Source organism: Rhineura floridana, chromosome 1 (assembly GCF_030035675.1).
Source record: "Rhineura floridana isolate rRhiFlo1 chromosome 1, rRhiFlo1.hap2, whole genome shotgun sequence".
In the NCBI taxonomy this organism is placed as follows: domain Eukaryota; kingdom Metazoa; phylum Chordata; class Lepidosauria; order Squamata; family Rhineuridae; genus Rhineura; species Rhineura floridana.
The window spans coordinates 209,820,396-209,845,286 of NC_084480.1; the positions used below are offsets into that span (position 1 = coordinate 209,820,396).

The following is a 24,891-nucleotide window of genomic DNA, read 5'->3' on the forward strand; positions in this document are numbered from 1 at the left end:
ATTGCTGCCTGTTTTAAACTATTTTTAATACTGTATTTTATATTGTTGTGACCTGCACTGGGACCTTCTGGTGAAGAGTAGGAAATAAATCATCATCATCATCAGTGCTCTTTTGACAAAAAATGAGGTTCCAGTACTCGTATCTTGATAAAAGTGCTGTGAGTGCCAGCACAAAATGGTTCCCTTGGGCAGCAAAAAAGAGGTGCCGGTACTGTGCTAGTGAATATTGTCACAAAAAAAGCACTTATAAAAATAAAAACTGCTATCTGGTGTATGATGGTGTCACTGCGGGTCAAGCATTCAAACCTTTCAGCTCAAAGAAAAGCTCAATTTTAGCACTGCCATGCTTTTTTTAAAGTAAAAAATATTGGTGCATAAAAGACCATCCCCCCCAACTTTATGTGATTCTAAATGTGTCAAACTTAAGGTCAATAGCAAGGGGAACTAGGCCCTGCATTAGACATTCTGGTACCCTATCAAAATACTTAAAATATTTACAGCCATTCCTTGCTACACTCTTTGTGCCTCCATTCTCTACTGGACACTGTAGCTTCCTGGGTCTGGCAGGTCCACTTAAAGCGGGGATGGGCAATCTGTAGTCCTCCAAATGTTGAGATTAAGCTCCTGTCCGCTCCAGCCTGCCTAGCAGTTGATGGGAGTTGTAGTCCGAACAAAATCTTGTTTCTACATAAGGCTATGTAGCAAATAGGTTATTACAGTATCTGCAGGCCAGAGTTGCCAGCCATGTGAGGTCTTAATTTTTATTTTTGTCCACAGCGTGAGAAGGCTGCTGTTCACCAGCTTGAGGAGGAATATGAATATCTACTGGTAAGCCAAAGATCAATTGTAATATGTGCTTTGCCTTTTTGGCAGCAGAACATCCTTTCAGTCAGGGACATGCATGGATCCCAACAGGATAATAAGTATAGGTTTTCTACAATTACTTGTACTCCTAAGATCATTCTGCATGATATGTGGACCTGAGTTGAGTGTATTTGGTTTGGCTGTCACATAGTAGGTCAAGAGTCCAGTGCTTTTAAAAGTTGAGTTAATGAGGGGGGAGAATTTTGTTCAGCACATTTCTTCCTCCACTGAAGCCAAAGAGTGCGGACAACTACGCATGCTATATTGATCTCATTTGTGCCTAACTCTTCTCCGTTCTCCATCCCCAGCTATAACAATCCAAGTAACTCTAGCAATATTTGCTCAAGATCATTCCTTGCTACCATTTCCTCCCATTCTTCTCCTCCTTCAGTTCATTTCTAACTGTGAAACTTTAGATTGTAAGCTACTTGGTGCCTTAGAGCACCATAGGTTCAATAAAGTCATGGTGGAAATTGACTGTTAGCTTTTTCTTTAAACAGCAGTATTATAATCCTTAACTATAAAGCTGTGTCTGAAAACTTGCAGGCAATACTTGGTGAAATTATCTGCATGGCAACTTGCTCTTCCCATGGCTAGCATTTTTTTTTAATGTTGTGATCATGGTGCAGAACTTAGATTTTTCTTTTTTTAAGTGCAGAGGATCCACTGCCCAAATGTGGCCCAAGAACATTGACTACTGGAGGCATTTGGGCTCTGGAGCTGTATCTTTATCTTACAGTTTTGTTTTTGCACTATGTGTTTTGATCCTTAAGTTAAATGCTCATTATTTTGTTGATAATATTTTGCAGAGATTCTCCTTTGAAAGAATGGATCATTTGCGCCAGCTGCAAAACATCATCCAAGCAACCAGCAGGGAAATCATGTGGATCAATGACTGTGAGGAGGAGGAGCTTCTCTATGATTGGAGTGACAGGAACACCGATATTGCCAGGAAGCAGGAGGCCTTCTCTGTGAGTTGCATTAAACCAGGAATGGGGATCTGTGGCCTTCCAGATGATGTTGGACTGCAACTCCCATCAGCTCCAGCCAGCATGGCCAGTGTCCAGGGACGATGACAGGTGGCATGCAACAACATCTGGAGGGCACCACATTGGCTACTCCTGCCCTAAACAAAGTAAAAAAACAAAGAAATATGAAAAGAACCAACACTATGGATTATATTATTTATTTTTGCAAGCTGCTTTTATTTTTCAAAACATGCAAAAAGCTGAAGCTGTAACTGTCCAAAATATTAATATTCTGCAGTAATCTTTGAGCAACAGTAATGGGAGACCCTCACTGGGTTTAAGAGAAAGAGCTGCTTTTGGAATTTTAGAAAAATGGCAAGAGAGGAAATATGGTTGATTTGCACTTCCTGTCATCGTGCACAGGGCTGGTGTCAATGGCTGGCATGGTCAAGTATCTGCTGAGTGCCCACGCACAATCAGGGTGTCAGCTGTTTCCTTGCCTCCAGTCCCAGGAGTCCTCAGAACTCCTGGTGGTTTCTTGTTCTCATAGAACCCCTTGGGGGGGACCTTAATCAAGGAGTTCGGTTGTCCCCTTTTATCTCAAGATGCCACCCTGTTTGCTTTTTCTCTCCTGTCTGTCTTTCCTGTCTTCATTCTCTTGCCCACTCTTGTCTTGTCTATCTTTCCTCCCCTCTTTCCCCTTGTACAATTTCCTCTCCTGTCAACTTTTTCTCCCTTCTCCCTATTTTTGGCCCACCACTGGGGTTAACATCCCCAGACCTTTCCATTCTGTTGTTCTTCCTCTTTCCCCATCCTCGTTACCCTTGCTGAGGCAGCACAAATTCCCTTTGTAGCTTGCCTCTTTTCCCTCTATCTCCTTTGTGTTCTTTCGTCATATCTCCTCACACTTCAAAGTCTCCTGGTGTTTTTGTCTCTTCTGTGTTCCTCCTCTGTCACTGCTGTTCCCCTTCTCCTTCTCTCCACCAAGACTTGGGTTGGAAACTTTCACATGCTGACCCTCTTAACAGCTGCTTGATGCTCTTGGCATCTTCCCGATGTGAGGCATGCTGACACAGCCCCATTTCTGGTCCCAGTGCCTTTGTGTGTGGACCTGTGTGGAGACCAACCTCACCTTTGCAATCCCCTCACAGAGGAAGTCCCCACTGTCAAGAGCCCCCCAGACTCGCTGCAGTGAGGGCCCATGAGGGATGTCTTGGTCAAGGGCCCTCCTTGGTTTTCATTCAACCTTGAGAGAACTCGCACCTTTCTGTGTGGGACTTACTCCTTTCTTTTGGGCAATACATGGAAATGCAGGGAGAGGAAGTACAAGTGTGCTTTCCCCACTTCTTCTTTGGGACACTCAGTGTGGTTCAAAGTGACCTTGTGGGGGTGCTGCCTAGTCTAGGGTCTATGGTTTACATGCTCAAATCATCTGGCAACACAGGAATCTGCCTTATACCAGACCATGCTATTTGTCAATCAGACCCAGTGTTGTCTGATTAGCAGCAGCTCTCTAGGTCTCCAGCATACGTCTTTCACGTCACCTGCTACATGATCCCGTTTTTTAAACTGGAGATGCCAGGGATGGACCATGGGATCTTCTGCATGCAAAGTGTGTGCTCTCTCCTTAAGCTATGGTCCCTCCCCTTAGCTTGGTGAAACCCTTGTACAGTGAACTGGCTCTATGATTGCATTATGCATTGTGATGTGGATCGTATGGCTTGTATTCTGAGATGGCTTGGGCCTATTTTGTAGATGGGTATACTTTGAGTGATAGGAAAAAGGCACAAGTAGTCTTTTGAGTGCTTGACTGTTAAGGATGCTCTTGCAGTCATATAGTGCAAATTACATCTGGAAGCCTTGCAGACATACAAATCTTAAAACAATAGAAATATACTAGTATTTTACTATATGCTGGTGATATGATCATATATCTATATTCATATTGATCTTTTTTTAAAAAAAATCTTTTCAAGTTGCCCTTAATACTGGGTCCTTATCTGTTTACAGAAACGCATGAGCCAGCTGGAAGTTAAGGAAAAAGAACTCAACAAGCTGAAGCAAGAATGTGACCAGCTGGTACTCAACCAGCACCCTGCCTCAGATAAAATTGAGGTACGTCTTGAACCTCCTGCATTCTTGTCCTGCTGCTGTTTCAGGATGCTTGGGAGGTGTTGCTAGCTAGGTAAAATAAATTAATGAATTGTGTGAAACTTAAGGATGAATTGTTACGTATTTAATCTTTATATTTATAGGCCTACATGGATACGCTGCAGACTCAATGGAGCTGGATCCTCCAGATCACCAAGTGCATTGATGTTCATCTTAAGGAGAATGCAGCATACTTTCAGGTGTGTATAGTAATAATGGATATTAGAAGTTGCATCCCAACAACTTATCATTTTAATTCCGTATTTGGTTACATAGCATAGGAGGGCAATTCACACACTTGCGATATCTTCCATTCCTACCATTTTTAAGTAAAGCATGTCAGATTGTGAAGTTTGCTTGTGGTAAGGAAGGCTTGCTAAATAAAGCATCTAAAGTTGGATTCAAACTCTTGAGGGTTTGATTGTCTTTAGATTAGTGTCATTAGTATATCTATACTCTTGAAATTGGGTTGTATGAATATGTTGAAGTGCTGCATTTTCTATTAATTTCTTTTGGTCCAATGTAGATTGTGTGGGTTCAGCATAACTAATCTCTTAAAAGTCTGAACCATTTTGGATCCTACAAAACTGAAATGTCATTTGGAGCCTGTTATTGTTATAAATAGTACACATTGCATGCCATATTTATTTATTTACTACATTTATGCCTTGCCTTTTCTGCAAGGAGCTCAAGGCAACATAGATGGTTCTCCTTTCTCCATTTCATCCTCACAACAACCCTGTGGGGTAGGTTAGACTGAGAAATAGTGACTGGCTGAAAGTTGCCCAGTGAGCTTTATGACTAAGTGGGGATTTGAACCCTGGTGTGCCACGTCCTAGTCTGGTGCTCTAACCACTACACTACACTTGTTCTCTTAAATGGCCACAAACATCCTGTAAAAATGGCTAGATAAAGAGAATTATATGTATTTTGTTTGTTTTATGTGTAGTTTTTTGAGGAAGCCCAGTCAACTGAGAGCTATTTGAAGAATCTACAAGATTCCATCAGGAAGAAGTTCATCTGTGATAAAAATATGTCTCTGCAAGTTCTGTTGGAGCAGATCAAAGAATTAGAGGTACTGTTGCCACTGTCTTTTGAAATGTTACAGTTTCTCTCAACTTTGCCAGGACATAGCCCACAAGGGCTGATTTCCCTTGCACATGAAAGGTACTGCATTTGAACGGCAAATATGAATGCTCATTGTGGCTGTTTAAAACATGGATAGCCATCATTTCATAATGCAACCATTGAATGATGAAACCTCATCCTGATGCATGCACTTATGCAAAGCAGATCTTCCTCAAGGAATATCTGGAAGAGGAAAGATGTTAGGCAGAAGGCTAGTAGCTTCCTGACTTTCTTCTCACGTTGAAGCAGCCTGCACCTTAATCTTTTTCTTTCTTAGACTGCATGTTTGGGACTGCTGTAGCTTTTTTCCTGCAGTCTTCTCCTTAAGGAAATCTAGATTCACTTTTTAAAAGCTGTCTTCCCTTATTGGCTGCAAGGAGTTTTATTCACTTGTTACCTCTCAGGGACCGTAATTTTTCAATATTGTATGTAATGCTGGGAAAAACAGAAGGGAGAAGAAAAAGAGGAAGACCAAACAAGAGATGGGTTGATTCCATAAAGGAAGCCAAAGACCTGAACTTGCAAGATCTGAACAGGGTGGTTTACAACAGATGCTACTGGAGGTCGGTGATTCATAGGGTTGCCATAAGTTGTAATCGACTTGAAGGCACATAACAACAACAAATGCAGAACTGTAAGATTTAAATTCTGGGTCTCTAATGTTCTTCTCCAGGAAGTACACAATGCATTGTATCCCATTGGTTCTTAGTTACCACTGAAGTCTACTGAGATATTTGTCTTTAATTTCAAGAGGATCCAGATTTGATCTGTAGCAATTGGAGGTCTGTGTTGGTGATGTGGCTTCTTGTTTAAGTAAATGTTTCCATGACAAACTTTCTCTGTTTTTCTAGAATGAACGAGAGAAAATTCTGGAATACAAGAGACAGGTGCAAAATTTGGTGAATAAATCTAAGAAGATTGTGCAGCTAAAGCCACGTAACCCTGATTACAGGAGTAATAAGCCCATAATTCTCAGGGCTCTGTGTGACTACAAACAAGATCTGGTAAGAATCAATTAATTAATCATTGATTATATACAATTCGATTTCTTGGCAATCTCATTCCAAAGGCTTGAGACAGGCTGCCATGTATCTTCACTTAAAATCTGTTTAAAAGAGACCAAACATTTTGGACACTAAACCTATCTCAGATATGCCTTTACTATAGCTGCTAAGAACCTGCTCATATAAAAATGACTTTAAGTGCTTCTAAAGATGCTTGGAGTCGACCTCCATTCAAAATGATCACTTTGCATAACCCTTATTGGTCTGTACCAGTTCTGAAGGCTGGTGGGGAATTGCATTTTTGAGTGAAGTAGATAGAATGTGTTCTAGGTGTACATCCAGTGATTGATTCATCAGGTGGTAGACCATTGTCTTCTGCATCATACAGCTTTGGAAAAATCACCAAGAGCAGCCCCATCTAGAACATATTGTAGTAGTCTAGCCTGATGATTTTTAAATGGAGATTATTTTTTTATAAAGTTGCATGTCAATAGGAATGCATGCAAGCTTCAATCCCACACATGTAGGCTTCTGAATATCCAAACATTTTAGATGTGTAGTAGGATATATAAATAATGTCTACTTCTAGGGAGGAATCAACTAATTACAGAAATTGAAAACTAATTAAGAAGTCTTTACAGTGTTCTAGTGTGTTCATGGCTACAATAATTTTTCCTACTTATTCACAGAAAACAATGCGCAAAGGAGATGAGTGCATTTTAAAAGACAACGGTGAACGTAGCAAGTGGCATGTGACTGGACCAGGAGGAGTGGATATGCTGGTGCCATCTGTCAGTCTCATTATCCCTCCCCCTAATCCATTAGCTGTGGATCTGGCAACCAAGTGAGTTATTAACAAGGCTGTGAGGCCGTATTGCTTGAGCAACAAGGCAGGCCTCCCTACAGAAGTGTGAGTTCTTCCCTGATGCAATTTGTTGTGTATTGTGATTGGGTTAAAAAAAAAGGCCCAATTCAGTATAACAGTGTAACTGGATGTCCTCTATGCACCCTGTCTCCATCTGTGTATTATTTACAGAACTCGAGGCCAGTGAGGAAAATCTGTGATTTTGCATTTGGGTGGGAAGTGTTGCTGTGAGCAAGTCTAGAGCAGAGATGGGGAGCCTGTGACCGTCCAGTTGTTGTGGGACTCCAACCCCCATCATGCCTGCTGTCGAGCCTCCACTCTCTCTCGATGAGCAGGGAGGGGGAAGGCATGAATTGCAGGCGCCTCCACGGCCAGAAGGCGCGGAAGGTCCAGCTGTTGTTGTGTCTTTTCCAGCCTCGGGGGAAGGGAGTGTGTTAGATGTTCCGTCAATTCCCACGGGTGAACCCTCCCCCTTTCAAGATAATGCTCAGCCGCCAAACGCCCTCTCGGAGCCGTTAGGGGAGGATTCCGAAAGAGCAGGAACTCCTCCTTTGCCAAGCTGTGAAAGAGCAGTAACTCCCCCTTTGTCCACCCGTAACTTAGAGATGTCTGAGGCTTCCCCGCCTTCTACTTCCCTGTCTGTTGATAAGGACCCTGTTTTGTCAGACGAGCCCTTGGAAGTTCGCCCCCCTTCACCTCGCTCTCGACGGTGGGAAAAGCGTACTGGTCAGAGGGCGGGGGTACGAAGGAGTGGGAGATTGCGCTCCAAAACTTCCCCTATATAAGTCTGCTGAGTTGGGAGGGGGGTGTTGCATCAACTCTCTTTTACGTTGCAGAGCAGGTCTAAAGTGTTGTTAGGGAATTATAGTGAGTTATTGTAGGAACTCTATGAAGCGCACTGCTTTTGATGTATCCATTACTCTAATAAAACAAGATTTACTTGCACCAACGTCTCAGCCTCTTGGGTCCGACTCTGGACGGGACACCTGCATGTTGCCCATTCTGGCTGGGGCTGATGGGAATTGGAGCCTGACAACGTCGGGAGGACCACAGGTTCCCCATCCCTGGTATAGAATGTTGGTCACCATTGTCTTGCACAGGGGGGAAAGCCCACCTTCTACCAAGCAACAGGCTGCTTTCTGGGGAGGGGGCTTCCTTCCCCCCCATCTCACGAGCCTCTTTTAGATCCCAAGCAAATGTAATTCTGAATGGAAAAAATATTTTGGAATTAATTTCATTCAGATCAATTTTAATTTGTATTCATTCAGTACAGATTAAATATGAAGGGGGTTCTTTTGTATTTATTTCTTCTTTCAGATTAAACAAATACACATAACTAGTTGGATGTATGCAACATGGTGACTTAATTTTTCAAGACACAATTCAGCCTTTCTTGTGGCACGTTGGGTATCACTGCCCTAGGAGTAGACTTCTAGCTGTGACAGTGCTATATTGAGAAATAGTCCACGCACTTGTCTACTCAGAAAACTTGTCTTTTGGTTGACTAGGAGACACTGATACTGCTTTTGAACATGAAAAACCCTTTCATTTCCCCTTAGGATTGAACAATACTATGATGCTATTATGGCTCTGTGGAATCAACTCTACATCAACATGAAAAGCCTGGTGTCTTGGCATTATTGCTTGATTGACATTGAGAAGATCAAAGTTTTGACTATTGCTAAGGTGAATGTTGAATTGACTTCTGTTAAGTTAGATCAGGAGGTGTCGAGTTTTTCTGATAAATGTCAAGTTCCTTTCTGGACAGGGTCCCCATGCCGATAATTTGAATTGCTTCTTCTGTCACTGAAGTGCTGATGTTCCCCCATTCTTTACATAAGGGTGGAGGTTATTTTTTCCCAACTTTCCCCTGCTGCTCTTCACACCATATCCCACACAATCCTAGAGGGTCCCCCAACCACCAGGAAGAGATTTTTGGAGTGCTCGGATGGTTGCAAAGAGAAGGTGGGAGCTGGAAAAGCCCCATTCTGTGAACTCAAAATTTGTTCCATTCATGAAAAGATACTATGAGTTGCATCCAGTGCTACATGCGTGGATTTCCGCTCAAGCAGCAGGATTTCCCCTCCCTTTCCATTTCCTGCACATCTTCAAAATCTGCTCTGGGAGATCCTCCAACCCTCAGGAACAGATTTTGAGGGTGCACAGAAGACTACAGAGAAGAGGGGAAAGTTCTGTTACGCAAGCAGAAATCTGTGCCAGTGGAATAGCAGCATTGGATTTGACCTAACTGGTGGAATTTCCTGGTTGTAGAGGTTCCAGTAAGGGTCACTAGATGGAAAAGAAAAGAGGGCTCCTGCAATATTTACAGTTGTATAGAAGATGGGATTTCAGCAAAGGGCCAGGTTGTTATGCAGCGGTGAGAAAAGCTGCAGCGGCTGAATTTCCCTCTTCCACACATTTTATAAAGCCCTACCTACTCTCACATATGATTAGGTCAGACTTCCCCAATCTGGTGCCCTCTGGATAGTGTTGGATTCCAACTCCCATCAGCCCTAGCCAATATGGTCAGTTGTCAGGGATGATGGGAACTATAGTCCAGCGACATCTGGGGACCCAAACATTTGGAAAGGCTGATCTAGAAGGCACCAGATTGGTAAATGAACTCAGGCAGTCTTCTGTGGCTGGTAGGGAATGAGTTAAGCACCCACCCAACTCTTCTCCTCCTCTGCGGAGAATGGATCCCTCATGAAGCTTTTTTTCTTTTAAATAAAAAACGCATGAGAACTTGATTACATGCATTTGAAGGTAACATATGGTTTGCCTCTTTGTAGGGATGACTAATGCCCGGGGCATAGGATGCATTTTAGTGTACTGCATCATCACAGTCTTTGAAGATATGAGCTTTTGCTAACTGCATCACTGGTTATGAACACACATATATAGAAAACTTAGGTATATACGTTCTTGGCTTTACTGAGGCTTTCTGCCTTTTCTCAAGCCTTGTTTGTGCTGATAACATGATTGGTGATTCTGCAAGCAGCTCTGCTTTTGCTGACACAGACTCTCCATGTTCCCTTTATCTGCACGTTCCATAGCCTGTAACCTTAGAGTCTTGATCCTAACATAAACGTCCATAGTTAACTTTTTTTTTATTTTTTAATCCTACAAAATTAAATATTCTCCTGATTTCTTGCCATTCTTCTATAGCATCATTTTGGAGGGTTTCTATTCTTTGGGTGTTTAGATTTACATCAACTTGCTGTGGTTGTTTTTCCTTAAATTGTTGCTGCCTATTCATTTCAGCTGAAGACAATGCGCAGAGAAGATTACCAAAGGGTAATAGCTGACCTGGAGATCCATTATCAAGAATTCATCAGGAACAGCCAAGGCTCAGAGATGTTTGGTGATGATGACAAAAGGAAAATTCAAACTCAGTTCACTGATGCCCAGAAGCACTACCAGACATTGGTCATCCAGCTGCCAGGTCAACAACAACAACGACCACAGCAGCAAACTCAACAAGGTACGAATGCTAGTAAATGTGCCATCTGTTGTAGAGTGTAGTCATGCTTCACATGGGAGAGCTGCACGACTTGTGACCCACTGAGCCAAATACAGCCCACCAGCCACATATGCAGCACACCAGGGTTGTCGTCAATTCCACATCCCCCCCTTTTTTTTGCTTTCTGTGTCTGGAACTGCAAAAATGGACAGTTGTCAAGTACATGTTGAACCAACACAGGTACTTGGTGGACTGCATTCAGCTTGGCATGTAGAAATGTAGGAAGCTGCCTTATACTGAGTCAGACCACTGGTCCATCTACCTTAGTATTGTCTACACTGACTGGCAGCAGCTCTCCAGGATTTCCCAGCTCTACCTGGAGATGCTGGGGATTGAACCCAGGACCTGAGCTTCCTCATAATTTGTAAAGGCCTCTGCTTCACCAAAAGGCCCCATGTGGAAAGCAAGACATAAAAAAGAAGTGCTTGATGTTTGGTTTTTATACAGTCTTGCAGGAAATTGGATGCTGATAACTATAGGCAAACACATTTTAATTATATGGAATCATGTCTGGCACATGCCCAGTCCTCTTCACTTGCATGCTCTTTGCAGGTGGTAGGGAAGGAGAAATGAAGGCAGATGTATTCAGCAGTGCATACAGGTTGTTGCCAATTCTAGGTCCAAAGCACACTGATGTTCATAACATCACATCTCCCCTACTCCCAGGGATTAATTTTCCGAACGATAAAGCAGAACCACTGGCATTTTTCTAAGATGTTTCTCTCCCCCCCCCCCCGCAGTTGTGCAGAGTGAAGTCACTCATTTGGGCTCGGCCAACCAAGTTCAAATTACTGATCGGAACCGGGAACAGGAAAAGCAGGAAGCCTGGTTGCTCATGGAACTCCAGAAGCTTCGGCGCCAAATTGAAAATTGTGAACTCCGGATGGTGCAGAAAAACCCCCTCTGCCTAGATCAAGGGGCCTCTCACAATTTGTCAGTCAGAATCAACGAATTAGAGGTATGTATGATTTGCACTGAACAGGCATTGTATGGTCATGTAGGATTCAGTTCAAATAGACCCCCCCAAAAAAAATCCTCCTGATTTCCTCTCCCCTGCTCTGCCACTCCTCCTCATACTCCTATGTGTTCTTAAGGACCATGTCTCCATTCAAATACTACCAAAGTGAGAAGCACCAGTGGTAGCTAACAGGAATTGATATCGCTTGTAGAATGACACTGGTGGCACTTATGCCCCATTTGTTTTACAGTGAAAGCATGTCATACCTTTCTTTTTATGTACACTATAGCAGTTATTGCAGCTGCTAGGAGGGAGACAATCACTCAGTTGTACAGCATCTGCTTTACATGCAGAGAGTCCCAGATTCAATCCCTGGCATCTCCTGGCATCTGTTCAAAGAACTATTTGGGCTAACTGGGCCACGTCTCTGGACCACAGGAAATGCTGCTGCTTCTAGCTCTCCCCCCACCTTTTAGTGGATCAAAATAGCATTGCAGGATCAGACCAAGATTCATCTCTTCTGTTTCCAGCAGCATCCTCTAGATGCCTCTGGATCCTCACAAACGGATTGTGAAGATGATGGCCCTCCCATAATTTTGCTTGTCCTCAACACCTGGCATTCTGGCTCTGCCCAGAGAGACTCATTTAGCTATCGTGGTTCATAGCTGTTGGTAGACCTACCCTGCATGAATTGGTCTAATCCTTTTTAGAAGCCATCTAAGCTAGTGGCTGCCTCCCCAACTTGTGTGGCACATCTATGTACAGCAGGGGTGGGGAGCCTGCGGCCCTCCCGACCCTCCCTGTAGTGTTGCCAGACTAAAAAGCCCATCATCCCTGACCATTGCCATGATGGCTGGGGATGATGGGAGTTGACGTCGAAAAACATACGGGGGGCAGTCACAGATTCCCCATCCCTGGTGTATGACATCATTGTACAATCATTAAAAATGGTACCTATTCCTGGATATATTTATTTATTACTTAAAATATTTTCTACCAAACATTTCAGGCATGCTGCCCTCACAAGACAGTTTGCAAAGTTTTAAACACACATCTTCCTCCACCTAAAATTCCCCATCAACTCCACTTGTTTATAAGCAGCAATACTCTTTTAAAACATAATTTTTATACGTGCTATGCTTTATTTATCAAACACAGCATGGAATAAAAATGTCTTTTAGGTCCTCTTGAAGACTAGCAATGACAGGACCATACATATTTTCTTACAAAGGAAGTTCTAAAGGTTCAGGATCACTGCCAAAAAGACCCTGCTCCTGGTTCTTGTCAGTCGTAACAACTCTTCCTGGCAGATCAGAGAGCAGAGCCTCTGGTGTAGATCTTAAAGCTCAAATGGGCTCATACAGTGGCCTTTCTTGTACCTGTCCTTTAAGTGGGGTGGATAGGATTTGTTCCTTGAAATATATTTTTGGGTGGGCATTTTTGTTTGTTGCTGTTTTTACATCTGGTTTTAATGTCTTTTTATTGTGTAAGTTGCTTTGAGACACCTTAGCGCAAAAATGTGACTACTGATGATAATGATAATGATAATAATAATAATGGTGAGGGAGGTAACCCTCCAGATAACCTTGCCCCAAACCGTTTATTTGGGCTGAAATGCATCTAGCATTCACACCCCTTTTTACTAATATACCAAACTAATCAGTGTTTAGGATCATCATTTTTTAATGCACATTCATCATCTACAATCAGAATTCCTTAGGCCACAAAGACGGCTGCCTATCACAGCTGAAGAATATGATCCCTGAGTAGTTTAATTAGTGTGCAGAGGAGCTTGGAAGATGATAGAGAGATTTTCAGAATTTGTATTGAAGTTCATCTGAGTTCAAGCATGGCTGAACAGAGGGCAGCTGAGATGCATATTGATCATGGGATTGCTTGCCATGGAGAAACTGTATGGACAGTACTTACCACCCTTTTATTCTCTAAAAATCAGCTGAAACAAATGTTTTCCAAAGTGAGATGGATCACATATGTCTGTTGCAGGTTACTCACTTGATACTAAGAAGTGTGTGAGAGTAAATGCGATTTCTTTTTCCCTCTCAGGGTATACAAAATGAATCCCAGACAATGGCAGATGCTCTCAACAGGCAGAAAGATTATCTTCCCAACTTTAGAGGCTGTGAAAAGTATCTCTATTTGCAGTCTGAAATCGGTGCTTTGTTTCAGAAACTGGAAAATATTAATGGTGTCTCTGCTGGTTATTTGGATAGGTAAGGAAACAAACAAGCAGTCCTATGAGTCATCTGGATTCTAAATGTGCTTTGTTGTTGTTTTCAACAATTAATGCTTTTATTTGAATCAAGTGCATGTTTTAAGGATTTAAATCCTATATATACCCAGAACTGTTAACAGTCTATACTCTAGTTCTGTGTTAAGGAGATCCAAATTCTTCCAAAAAATAAACCATGCAAAGCAGTAACATCTATGCAAAGAACAGATTGCTCAATTTTCATGTGGAGCAATGGACTTGGATTTCTTTATGTTGAAATAATTTTGTTTTGTTGCTGTTTCCCACTTTGCTTTCTTAGCAACACCAGAGACCAAAATCAACTTAACAGAGCAGCCCTATGCCTGTTTACTCAGAAATACATTCTACTGTGTTCAGTGGTGCTTATTCCCAAACAAGTACATGTAGGATTGCAGCCCAAGGCTAGCTATCATTTCCATTTTATACCCTCTTACCTAGGGGAACACCCCATTGAACACAGTGAACTTGCTTCTGAGTCTGCATGCTTAGGATTGCACTCGTAGCTTCCATCAGGGAATCCTGGTAATTCTAGTTTTGTGAAGATGCTGATATTCTCTGGTTAGAGATCCCTAGGCCCTTCGTGCACCAACAGTTCCTATCCTTCATACAGAAAGAGATTTCCATGCCTAAGGCCATACCTAATGCTCTTAATAGCTATGCTACACTGGATGTCTTAACTAGGTTATCATATCCATGTGCACTGGCCACTTATTTTTTCTACCAGATTCCTTCTTTGTATGGAATTACAAAGTAAAACTATAGATCTTCATTTGTTAAAAGGCCAAAGTAATGAACTGGAATGATGAGGTGGATCGTACCATTTGAATCACTTTTTTTTTTTACTGATATTTATTTATTTATTCGACTTATTAGTCGCTTATCTGGCTGAATTGTCAGCCACTCTAAGTGACGTACAAAGCAGAACATGTAAACATCAAAACATTAAGAGACTAACAATAAAAACTAACAATAACGTAAAAGCTAAAAAAACAGGAACAGCAAACCAAAAGCATTCATCTTCCTGGTAAAAGGCAGTCCCCAGAAAAATGTCACTAAGAGCAGGGGTGGGGGGCAAGGCAGGTGGAAATGCTTGCCCCTTGATGGTCCCAGCACAATCTTATCCCTGCAGCAGCACGACTCAGCCTGCAGCTCCTCCTGATAAGGCCCAGGCAGAGGGGTGGGGCAAGACAGGTGGAAATGCTTGCCCCTTGATGGTCCCAGCACAGTCTCATCCCAGCAGCACAACTCAGCCTGCAGCTCCTCCTGATAAGGCCCAGGCAGAGGGGTGGGGCAAGACAGGTGGAAATGCTTGCCCCTTGATGGTCCCAGCACAATCTCATCCCTGCAGCAGCAATCAATTTATCCTTGATTGTCCTTGTTTTAATTCCTTTTAATGTGCAATATTGTGGCAGCTTTGGCCAGACAAGAAAACATGGCTTGAGGATGGGTGAGGAAAGAAGAGAGTCTGAAAACAAACAATCTTTTCCCAGACCTGGATTTGACCCCCCTTTTTGTGGCATTGTTTTGCTGCAGCTTGAATGCACTAAGATTGCTACTCCAGGCAATTCTCCAGACAGAAGATGTGATCCGAGTGTTTGAAGTCAGACTCACAGAAGAGGACACTCTGTCTTTGGACCCAGATAAAGTGGAAGCTTATCGAGCCTGCCTGAAGGTGAGAGAGAGCGTGTGTGTGTATGACTGAGCCATGAATTGGTTATTCATAGTGGCTTAAATACTTTGTGTTGTTTTTAAATATAGAAAAAATGAGATTGTCTATACTTATGTTTTTAATATAGTTTTTAAAAAACCAAAATGTTACTATGCACATGTTGGGCTTAATTCTAAAAATTAATAAATAAATTCTATTTCCTATGGAAAAAATACAATTTATCTATACTTGTGTTCTCTAAATATTGCTAAATGTGTATGCTTGATCATATGCAACATATGCTGCCCTCACTTACAGCAGTCAGGAATATGGTAGGGTTGTTTTTGCTTTCTGTGGAGATTTAGGGTGCAAATCCAGATTATTATTTTGTTGTTGACTGCATACTTTTTTTTGCCAGAAAATGAAATCGGAGCTTGCTATGAAGAGGTCGATGCTCAGTACCTTGGAGGCAGAGCTGCAGAGGGCCCTCCAGGTTCACTCACAGTCTTGCCAGACATATCCTCTGTACGAGTTAGATCTTGGGAAGTACAGCGAAAAAGTTGGCCACCTAACAGACCGTTGGCAAAGGGTGGAGAAACAGATAGATGACAGGTTTGTTTGTGATTACTAAAGACTAAACCCAGTCCTCTCCTTCTACCTACATTGCTTTATAGTGAATACACATTTTTCTTTGAATCAAGCACTCAGTGAGTTATAGACCTGGTTCACACATAGGACTAAGTCAAGGTTATATTAACCATAGCTAATGCTGACTATGGTCAATAGTTAAAGCTGGGGCATATGATAGATGATCACCTAAACCTTTTTTATGTCATAGAATAGTTAAAAACACCAGCGAGAACTGCTGAGCTTTGAGAGCGGTTTGAATTTTTTGTCACTCTTTATTGCAGCTCTGCAGTTTTTGGGCTGTGATGATTCTTTAATCATAGTAGAGGAGAGATCCATATAACACTAAACTATGCTTAACTAAGGCTTATAAGCCGGTGTGGTGATTAGAGTGTTGGAGTGGGACCTGGGAGATCAGGGTTCAAATTCCTGCTCAGCTGTGAAACTCACTGGGTCACCTTCGGTCAATTGCTGTCTCTCAGCGTAACCTACCTCACACAGTTGTAAGGATAAAATCTAGAGGGGGGAGAACCATGTTTGTACACCACCTTGAGTTTCTCGGGCTAAAAATATAAATGGAATAATAATAAACCATAGCTAAGCTAGGATTGGCTTTATATATAACTCTAAACCATGGTTTAATAAAGCATAGTTTAATAATTAGCATTAAGTATGAACTAGATTTTGCTTACATATATTTTAGGAACCTAGATCTTGCAGATAGGTTTTCTGGAAGAGGTGTTCAGAGACAGTTTAATTTTAAAAGTTAGCAACCTAAATTTGACCCTGATAAGTCCCACTGCAACCATTTCCAGGCTGAAGTGATGAGTAATTTGTGAACCTGTGATTGTGGCAGCTGCAAATATGCTTCCGTGACTGTTTGGGTCACATGGGTCACATGAAGGAAGCTTCTGTTTTTTGTAAACTACAGTAGGGCCCGGCTTTTCGGCGTTCCGCTAATACGGTTCCAGCAGGGTGATAAGCTGTAGCATGGGGAGCTTCAGGGGCCAAGCGCTGCCAAGCAGCTGGAGCTCCCCACCCTACAGCTGATGAGCTGTAGGGTGGGGAGCTCCAGCAGTCCTGCTCCAGCTGACAGCGATCAGCTGTAGCATGGGGAGCTCCAGCTGACAGTGACCAGCTGTAGTGTGCGATCAGCTGTAGCATGGGGAGCTCCAGCCGCCGCTCTCCAGCTGACAGTGATCAGCTGTAGCGCGTGATCAGCTGCACTATACAGCTGATCGTGCCAGAGCAGCAGCAGGCTTCGGGCTATGTCCCACTTTGTGGCGATTTTCGCTTTTCAGCGGGGGTCTGGCACGTAACCTGCCATATGAGTGGGGCCCTATTGTACTTAGAGGTTTTGTACAATCAAGCGGTATAAATTTTGTTAAATAAAAATAAATGTATGTAGATCCCAGTTTATATATTATATTTAGAATGGACAGAATGTTGAGGCTTTTAAAACAGAAAACCTTTACATTGGTATTATTTGTATATGTTGCAGCTGCAGCATGATATGGAGCATAGCGGATCTTTCTGTGTTCTTAGGAAGGGGCCATGGCTCTGAGGAGAGCATATGCTTTGTGTATTGGTCTCAGAATTAATTCTTCCCATCTTCAGTCAAAAGGGAGACAGCACTGGGCTGCATGGACTAGTGGTCTGAATTAGTTTAATGCACCTTCATATGTTCGTACTTTGTCTTGCAGGGCTTGGGATTTAGAAAAACAGGTGAAGCAGTTGAGAACCTATCGAGATCTTTACCAGGCTCTGAATAAATGGATCTGTGATGCCAAGCGCCGGCAAGACACTATTGAAAGCATGAAGTTAGGAGATGTTAGCACCGTCATGAGATATTTGCAGGAACAAAAGGTATTGTTTTGCGCTAAATGCTTCAAAGTGTTCTCCAGAGTAAATTGGCTAATTTGAAATCAACTTATAATCAGTGAAGAATTAGGAATCACTGAGGTTCATGTCAGAATCCCTACTAATGTAGCAGTAATTAAGGGCACAAGTTATGAGTTTTATGCTCAAATCCTATCTCAGCTAAACTTGCTCTACACATCTTTGTTACCACAGTTATATTTTGAGATCCTTCATGACATATACTGTACCTATAGCCACAAGCTGCGTAAATTAACAGTTGTTGCTTTTCTCCCGAACCAATATAAATTTTGACTGGTGGAAATATGATAAAATTAATATCATTTTTCTTTTTGCCAGAACTTACATGGAGAAATAACAGGCAAGCGAGACAGAGTGGAAGATGTGGTCAAGAATGCAGAGGTGTGCTCAGCTGCAATCAAGGTACAGTTATTTGTGAACACTTTCCCCTAAGAAATTGTCTTTTATTACAAAGGCTTAATCCTGCAAGCCTTCTCCGCTTCTTAATCCTAGGCTAAATCCCTCTCACCCCCTACACACTCTCATTTCTCAACACAATAAGCTTAGTTACTGGGCAAACCTAAATTCATTAGATGCAGATCCCACTGACACCTAGTATATTTTTGAAAGATAATCCAAGGCAGTCTGGCTGATCCAAAACTTTCAATGCACATTTTGAAAAGCATGAATGCTGGTAATAGTTTTCTCAGGGAGGCTATAGCGAGAGGAAGAAAACGCACATGAGATCATGTGATTTGTTTTCATGCTCTGTTCACGCTGTAATCCTGAACATACTTTCTAGGAAGTAAGTTCCTTTGAAATTTTAGTGTGTTTGGCTTCCAACTCGTGCTGTCGTACCTCCCAGCTTTACCTCTCTGTCCTGGTTAATCATGGGGATGACCCCTTGGAACCTTAAGACATGTTCATGTTATTTCTGTTGATCTGCTTGTACAATAAAATATTTTCTGTTGACTTTTGTTTAAAAAGTTTGAGCTCTCAGTACCTTTTCATGCAAGTTGTTAAAGTTCTGTAGCTTTCTCTAACCATTTTTCCACCTCAGATCCACAATGTCTGTTTGGTTTTAAATGCATTTCTTACTTCTTTTAGCAGCTGCCTTTTTCCCCCATTCTACATACTACTGAGTCTTAAACCAGGATTTGTGGTCGTTCTTCTTCTTTATTTTTATCTGTCGATTTACATCATGCTCTTCATTGCAAATGTAATTCCAGAGCAGCTTGCAAATGTAGTACATCATACAACTACTAAAAACAAGGCAGGTAGTTGCAGCCAACCAGCTAAAATAAACATCAGCGCAGGCCTGTCCACCAAAACCTGGGCAAATAACCAGATCAAAAAGTTAAAAAGAGTAGGTTATTACCTTTCTACAGTTCTGAAAATCCAGGCCAGGAGACATATGCTATGTATGAATTGTTCTTCCTTTTCCTCATTCTGCAGGATTATGAACTCCAGGCTGCAGCTTATAGCGCGGGACTGGAGACTTTGCTGAACATTCCTATCAAGCGGAGCATGGTCCAGTCTCCTTCAGGGCTAATTCTGCAAGAGGTATATGGCCTTCCTTGTTCATGATAATTTGTAATGTTCTTCTTTGGTGAAACCTTCTCAATAGTGGGTTTGGTTTAAACTGGTAATCTGACAGTGTAACTGTAAGGCACATGCACGTAATTCTGCAGTGAACCCATGGCATTGTACTACTGGGCAGAAATCTGCCTGCGAAACAATGTAAAAGTGATGTGCTGACAAAGTATGTGGTAAAGTCTTCTTGAGATGGTGCTATTTTAGAATGCGGGTTGGGGAATTGCATGCTGAGAATATTTCCCTCATGTCAACCTTCCCGGCCCATCAAAAATTAGTGTGTTCTAGCCTACCCTCACTCCTTGATGATGATTTTTTTGTATACAGAGACTTTCTTTACACAGGGAAGAACTCAAATATGTAACCTGAACCCTCCCCTCCCCTGGCATATGGCCTGAAGTGGTAAAATCTAGGAAGGGTTCTACCATGTGATATTCTGTTATGTGTGGATCAGCTCTACATCCCTTTGAACTCAGTTATACTTATTTCTGAGTCAATAGCCTAGGATTAGGTTGTCATTTTGAGTTGAAATGTTTTAAAAAAACCTCACACAAACCAAACCACTTGTAAATACAAGTCAATACAAACCACTTGTCTTCCCCTCACCTTCTCAGGCTGCAGAGATCCAATCCAGATACATTGAACTTCTTACAAGATCAGGAGATTATTATAAATTCTTGAGTGAAATGTTGAAGAGCCTGGAAGATTTAAAGGTAATATCCCTCTTTCCTTCTTCATTGTGCAGCTGTATATTGTTCAGTCCAGCAGTTTTAGATGCTTTGTAAACATTTTAAAGTGTTGTTGTTGTTGTTAATACCGCCATGCAGTAATAACTTTCTCAGCTGCATTTCTGCAGTGGAAATCAAATTTTTGTGCTTCAGCTTTTTTATTCTTAAATTTGATATGTACATTTAGCACACACACACACACACCCCTACCTCCCTGCACATAAAAACGAGCATATTAGGAAGATTTTAGAACAGCTTTCCTTGATACATTAGTTTTTTTCATATGTGGGAATCTTTTTTCCACTTCAAGCAATTGCCTCATCTGTAGTTTTAAGTAGTATAGTCAAGGAAAAGCTGTATCAGATGATTTGTTCCTAGTTATTCCCATTGCAGTAGATGGGATTTTTCACTTTAGCTTCCACCATCACTCAGAGACTATACTTTCTGACATCTCCTCCTGCAGGCTCAGGACCCCTGAATCTGGTCTCTCACCAGGTTTATGTAGGGCATAATCTGAATTGGAGCTCAGGTCCTAAAATGGATGCCAAGTCTCTGCCATTGAACATGTGAAGCAATAATAACAAAGGCACTGAATGTGTGCTGAGTGCCTTTCACTCACCATTGAGGAACCACAGGTTCCCTTCACATAGCTGAGATTAAGGTGGAGAATAGGATTGAGGGGCAGGTGTGAGCTTTAGCACCTTACTTTTTTGGTAGGGGGCTAGAAATTAACCTGTTTGTAGAAACAATCTGATCTCTGTGCTGTTTTCTATTTGATCAATTATTGGTTCAGACATGATATATGATCAATATGTGTCTATATTTATTTAGAAAACATTTTATATTGTGCATTTCAAAAAAGACCTCCCAGGCAGCTAACAAATCTGTAACGACAAACAAAAAACCTTAAAATTAATCCCAGGGCTCTGCCCTAAACCACTCAGCTCCAGAACACATGGGGTAGTATACATTCCTCCAGATCCAATAATTTCTAATGCAGAAGGTTATTGAGCTGAGAAGTGTATAACATATTAAAATAGCCTCCTTGAGAATGTCAGGGTGTGGTCCATTATGGTTAACATGATAATGTGAAGATTATTTTATAACCAAATATTTGTCAAATATGGTTGCGACAGGGAATATATCTTTTCTTATTTTTGATTCTGCAGATGAAAAGCACCAAAATAGAATTATTAGAAGAAGAGCTGAGACTGGCCAGGGATGCCAATTCTGATAACAGCAATAAGCACAAATTCCTGGAGCAAAATCTACAAAAGTACCAGGTGGAAATTTCCCAGCTGAAGGCCAAACTGATGGGTTTGGAAGAGACGAAGAGGCACGCTGAGATGGATGGCAGCTCTGCCAAACAAAACTTGGACAAGTGTTATGCACAAATAAAAGATCTGAATGACAGGATAACGAGGCTCACTTATGAGATTGAAGATGAGAAGAGGAAAAGGAAGTTGTTGGAAGACAGATATGACCAACAGAAGACTGACTTTGACCAACTGCAGAAGACAAGGCAGAATGAGAAAGAAAGTCTTGGTTGGCAAAAAATAGAATCTGAGAAAGTCGTCAAGGAGAAGGAGTACGAGATAGAAAGGTTAAGGGTTCTTCTCCAGGACGAGGGGACGCGGAAGAGGGAATATGAGAATGAGCTGGCTAAGGTAAGAAACCAGTTTAATGAGGAGATGAGTAATATAAAGAACAAGTATGAAACAGAGATTAACATTAAGAAGACCACCATCCACCAGATAGCAGTCCAAAAAGAAGATGATGCCAAAAACCTCCGAGCCCAGATCGATAGGCTTCAGCGAGAGAACAGAGATCTGAAGGATGAGATTGTCAGGCTCAATGGTGCCATTTTAGAAACTACAGAACAACGGAGGAGAGCAGAAGAAAACATTCTTCAGCAGAAGGCTTGTGGCTCGGAGGTGGCGCAGCAGAAGCAACAGCTGGAGTTGGAGCTGAAACAGATCATTCAGCTGCGCAATGAGGACAATGCAAGGTATAAGCAGGCGCTAGAAGATGCTGCTTCGACCATCCAGGACAAAACCAAGGAGCTTGAAAGATTAAAGATTCAGCTGCAGGAAGAGGCTAAAAGCCGATGGGAGCTTGAAAATGAATTGGCTAAGGTAAGGAACAGTTATGATGAGGAAATTATTAGTTTAAAGAACAAGTATGAGACTGAGATTAATATCACAAAGACCACAATAAGTCAGGTGACCATGCAAAAGGAAGAGGAATCCAGTAATTACAAAGCACAGCTGGACAATGCTATAAGAGAAAATAGGAGTCTGTGTGAGGAAATTAGGAGGCTGAAGAATACCATAAGTCAGACAACAGAGAACCTTAGACAAGTAGAAGAAAGTGCTCACCAACAAAAAGCCATTGGCTCTGAGATCTCGCAAAAGAAACAGCAGCTTGAAATAGAGTTAAAACAGACTGTTCAGAAATACACAGAGGAGACCATGCGTTACAAGCAGTCACTTGATGATGCTGGAAGAACAATTAAGGAGAAAAATAAAGAAACTGAAAAGTTGAGAAAGTTGTTAGAAGCAGAAACAAACCAGAGGAAATCTATGGAAGAGGAAAATATTCGATTGCAAAGAGTCCAGTACGATTTGGAGAAAGTCAACATCAATGCAACTGAGACCATCAGCAGATTGAAAGTCCAGGAGCAGGAACTGGGACGGCTCAGAAGTGAATATGAGAGGCTTGCACAAGACAAAAAAGGGAAAGATCAAGAAAGCACAAGGCTCCAGAGTACAATAAAAGAGCTGCAGCATCAGAAACACAAGCTGGAGGAGGAGCTTAATAGGCAGTCTAGGACCATAGCGGAAGAGACTTCCAAAAGGAATAAAGTGGAAGAGGAGTTAGAAACTATAAGAAGATCTTTCAGAGAGCAAGCTGTTAAAATCACAAACCTTACTCAGCAGATAGAGGAGGTCTCAATTGTAAAGAAAAGGAGTGAAGATGACTTGCGGCACCAAAGAGAGGTGCTGGATAGTCATGTGAGAGATAAGCAGAGGTACATGGAGGAGATAAGGAAGTACACTTCAGAGGTTGAAACCTTGCGTCGCCAGATGGTCCAAGAGCAAGAGAATTTAAAACAGGCTCATGCGCGCAGTGAGCACTTGCAGAAGGCTGTTGAGGATAAGAGCAAAAGCCTCAATGAATGCAAAATAGAAATCGAAAGACTTCAGTCTCTTACTGAGAACCTTACAAAAGAACACTTGATGTTAGAGGAAGAGCTGCGAAATCTAAGATTGGAGTATGATGATCTTAGAAGGGCCAGAAGTGAAGTGGATGAGGAAAAAAATGCCACAATTATTGAACTTAAGAGTCAACTACAAACAAGCAGCAAGCATACTCTGGAACTTCAGGGTCTGATAAATGATTTACAGAAAGAAAGGGACAATATGAGACAGGAAATTGAAAAATTCCAAAAGCAGGCTCTGGAGGTATTCACAAATATTTGATCACAACTTTATTGTCCCTCAAGTACTATAATTTAACACCAAATGCATTTTTGGTCAATCTGAACACTAAATTAATGTATCTCAATTTTAATTGATTCATTTTTAAATTTGACTTTAACTGTAAGCCCAGATTGGGGTTGCTTCTAGAGACTGGTGCAAAGGAGCCATAAATCTTAACGAGGCAACAGTGGGTTCCACAATTTGAGGGAACCTTTCTGCCTCCTATGCATATTTCTTCCTCCTCTCACACTTTATGATTCTGCAGTAACAAGGGAGTATCTGCCATGCTTTTGTTATACTGGTGCTGAAATTTCTTTGGGCACTATTTTATTCCAGCAGAATTTAGAGAAATCTAGTTGCCCCCTATAGAAAATTGACCAAATCCTAGTCATCCTTAGAAAAGAGTAAGACAGATGAAGAACAGGCCATATTTCCAAAACCTGTTGCTTCGGAGGCTACCCCCTACAGTTCAATTACTCTGCCATCTCATCCCCAAAGAGAAATTTATGCCACTTTAATAGATAGCATTGCCTCCTCTGAACCTGCTCAGCTTGGTGTGGTGTACAATATGTTCTTCATGAAGTAGCATATTGGAGGTTATCTTTATCCCCTTTGCTTTTCCCAAATTTATTTTTATAGGGTAATATATGTACATACATTTATATATACATGCACATCTTAAAAAGTATACATATGCAAATGTGTATGCATAATTATATTGCTGTTGTATATTTGGTATACATTTTATTTATAAATATTATGTATCATACACCTACATATTACATAAAATGTACATGTATACATAGTTATATTGACGTTACTTTTTTTTCCCCATACAAGTTAGTCCTTTCACTTTTAAAAATTAAATATATAAATTGCAATCCAGCATAAAGTGGGCTTAACTCTACACTGAATTCTGGCCATTTGCTCTAGCACTTAGGCTCATCATTTTGAAGTGAAGTGATAGTTGTTCTCTTTCCCCATATCTTTGTTGCTTGCCTTTCTCTTATGTCTCCACAACAGCACCATGATTTATAGTATGGTACTAGATTAATAGGAGCAACCCACCAAGCATTGCTACAGTTCAACTCTTAATTCATGTTAAGCCTCATTGAAATGAATGGAGAGACTGCAGAAGCAATGTTTGGTAAACTATATTGTTTTGCTAGTGCAAGACCATAGGACTGGTCAAAAATGTCATTTTC

At 41.5% G+C, this 24,891-nt stretch overlaps 1 protein-coding gene across 4 annotated transcripts in view; it reads left to right on the forward strand.

The window, feature by feature from the left end:
- The window catches only part of DSP (desmoplakin), a 51,506-nt gene that overhangs the window by 21,412 nt on the left and 5,203 nt on the right, over window positions 1-24,891 (forward strand). For 2 of the 4 annotated variants that reach the window (XM_061591557.1, XM_061591565.1), the window contains 18 exons: window positions 778-828; window positions 1,674-1,835; window positions 3,843-3,947; window positions 4,088-4,183; window positions 4,933-5,058; window positions 5,963-6,115; window positions 6,805-6,959; window positions 8,540-8,666; window positions 10,245-10,464; window positions 11,244-11,461; window positions 13,526-13,692; window positions 15,264-15,402; window positions 15,797-15,990; window positions 17,709-17,871; window positions 18,223-18,306; window positions 19,339-19,446; window positions 20,091-20,189; window positions 21,374-23,668. In XM_061591557.1, coding sequence (XP_061447541.1) covers window positions 778-828; window positions 1,674-1,835; window positions 3,843-3,947; window positions 4,088-4,183; window positions 4,933-5,058; window positions 5,963-6,115; window positions 6,805-6,959; window positions 8,540-8,666; window positions 10,245-10,464; window positions 11,244-11,461; window positions 13,526-13,692; window positions 15,264-15,402; window positions 15,797-15,990; window positions 17,709-17,871; window positions 18,223-18,306; window positions 19,339-19,446; window positions 20,091-20,189; window positions 21,374-23,668 — 4,662 coding nt within the window. The remainder of the gene's footprint in view (window positions 1-777; window positions 829-1,673; window positions 1,836-3,842; window positions 3,948-4,087; window positions 4,184-4,932; window positions 5,059-5,962; window positions 6,116-6,804; window positions 6,960-8,539; window positions 8,667-10,244; window positions 10,465-11,243; window positions 11,462-13,525; window positions 13,693-15,263; window positions 15,403-15,796; window positions 15,991-17,708; window positions 17,872-18,222; window positions 18,307-19,338; window positions 19,447-20,090; window positions 20,190-21,373; window positions 23,669-24,891) is intronic. The other 2 variants (XM_061591572.1, XM_061591578.1) reach the window with 2 other exon arrangements.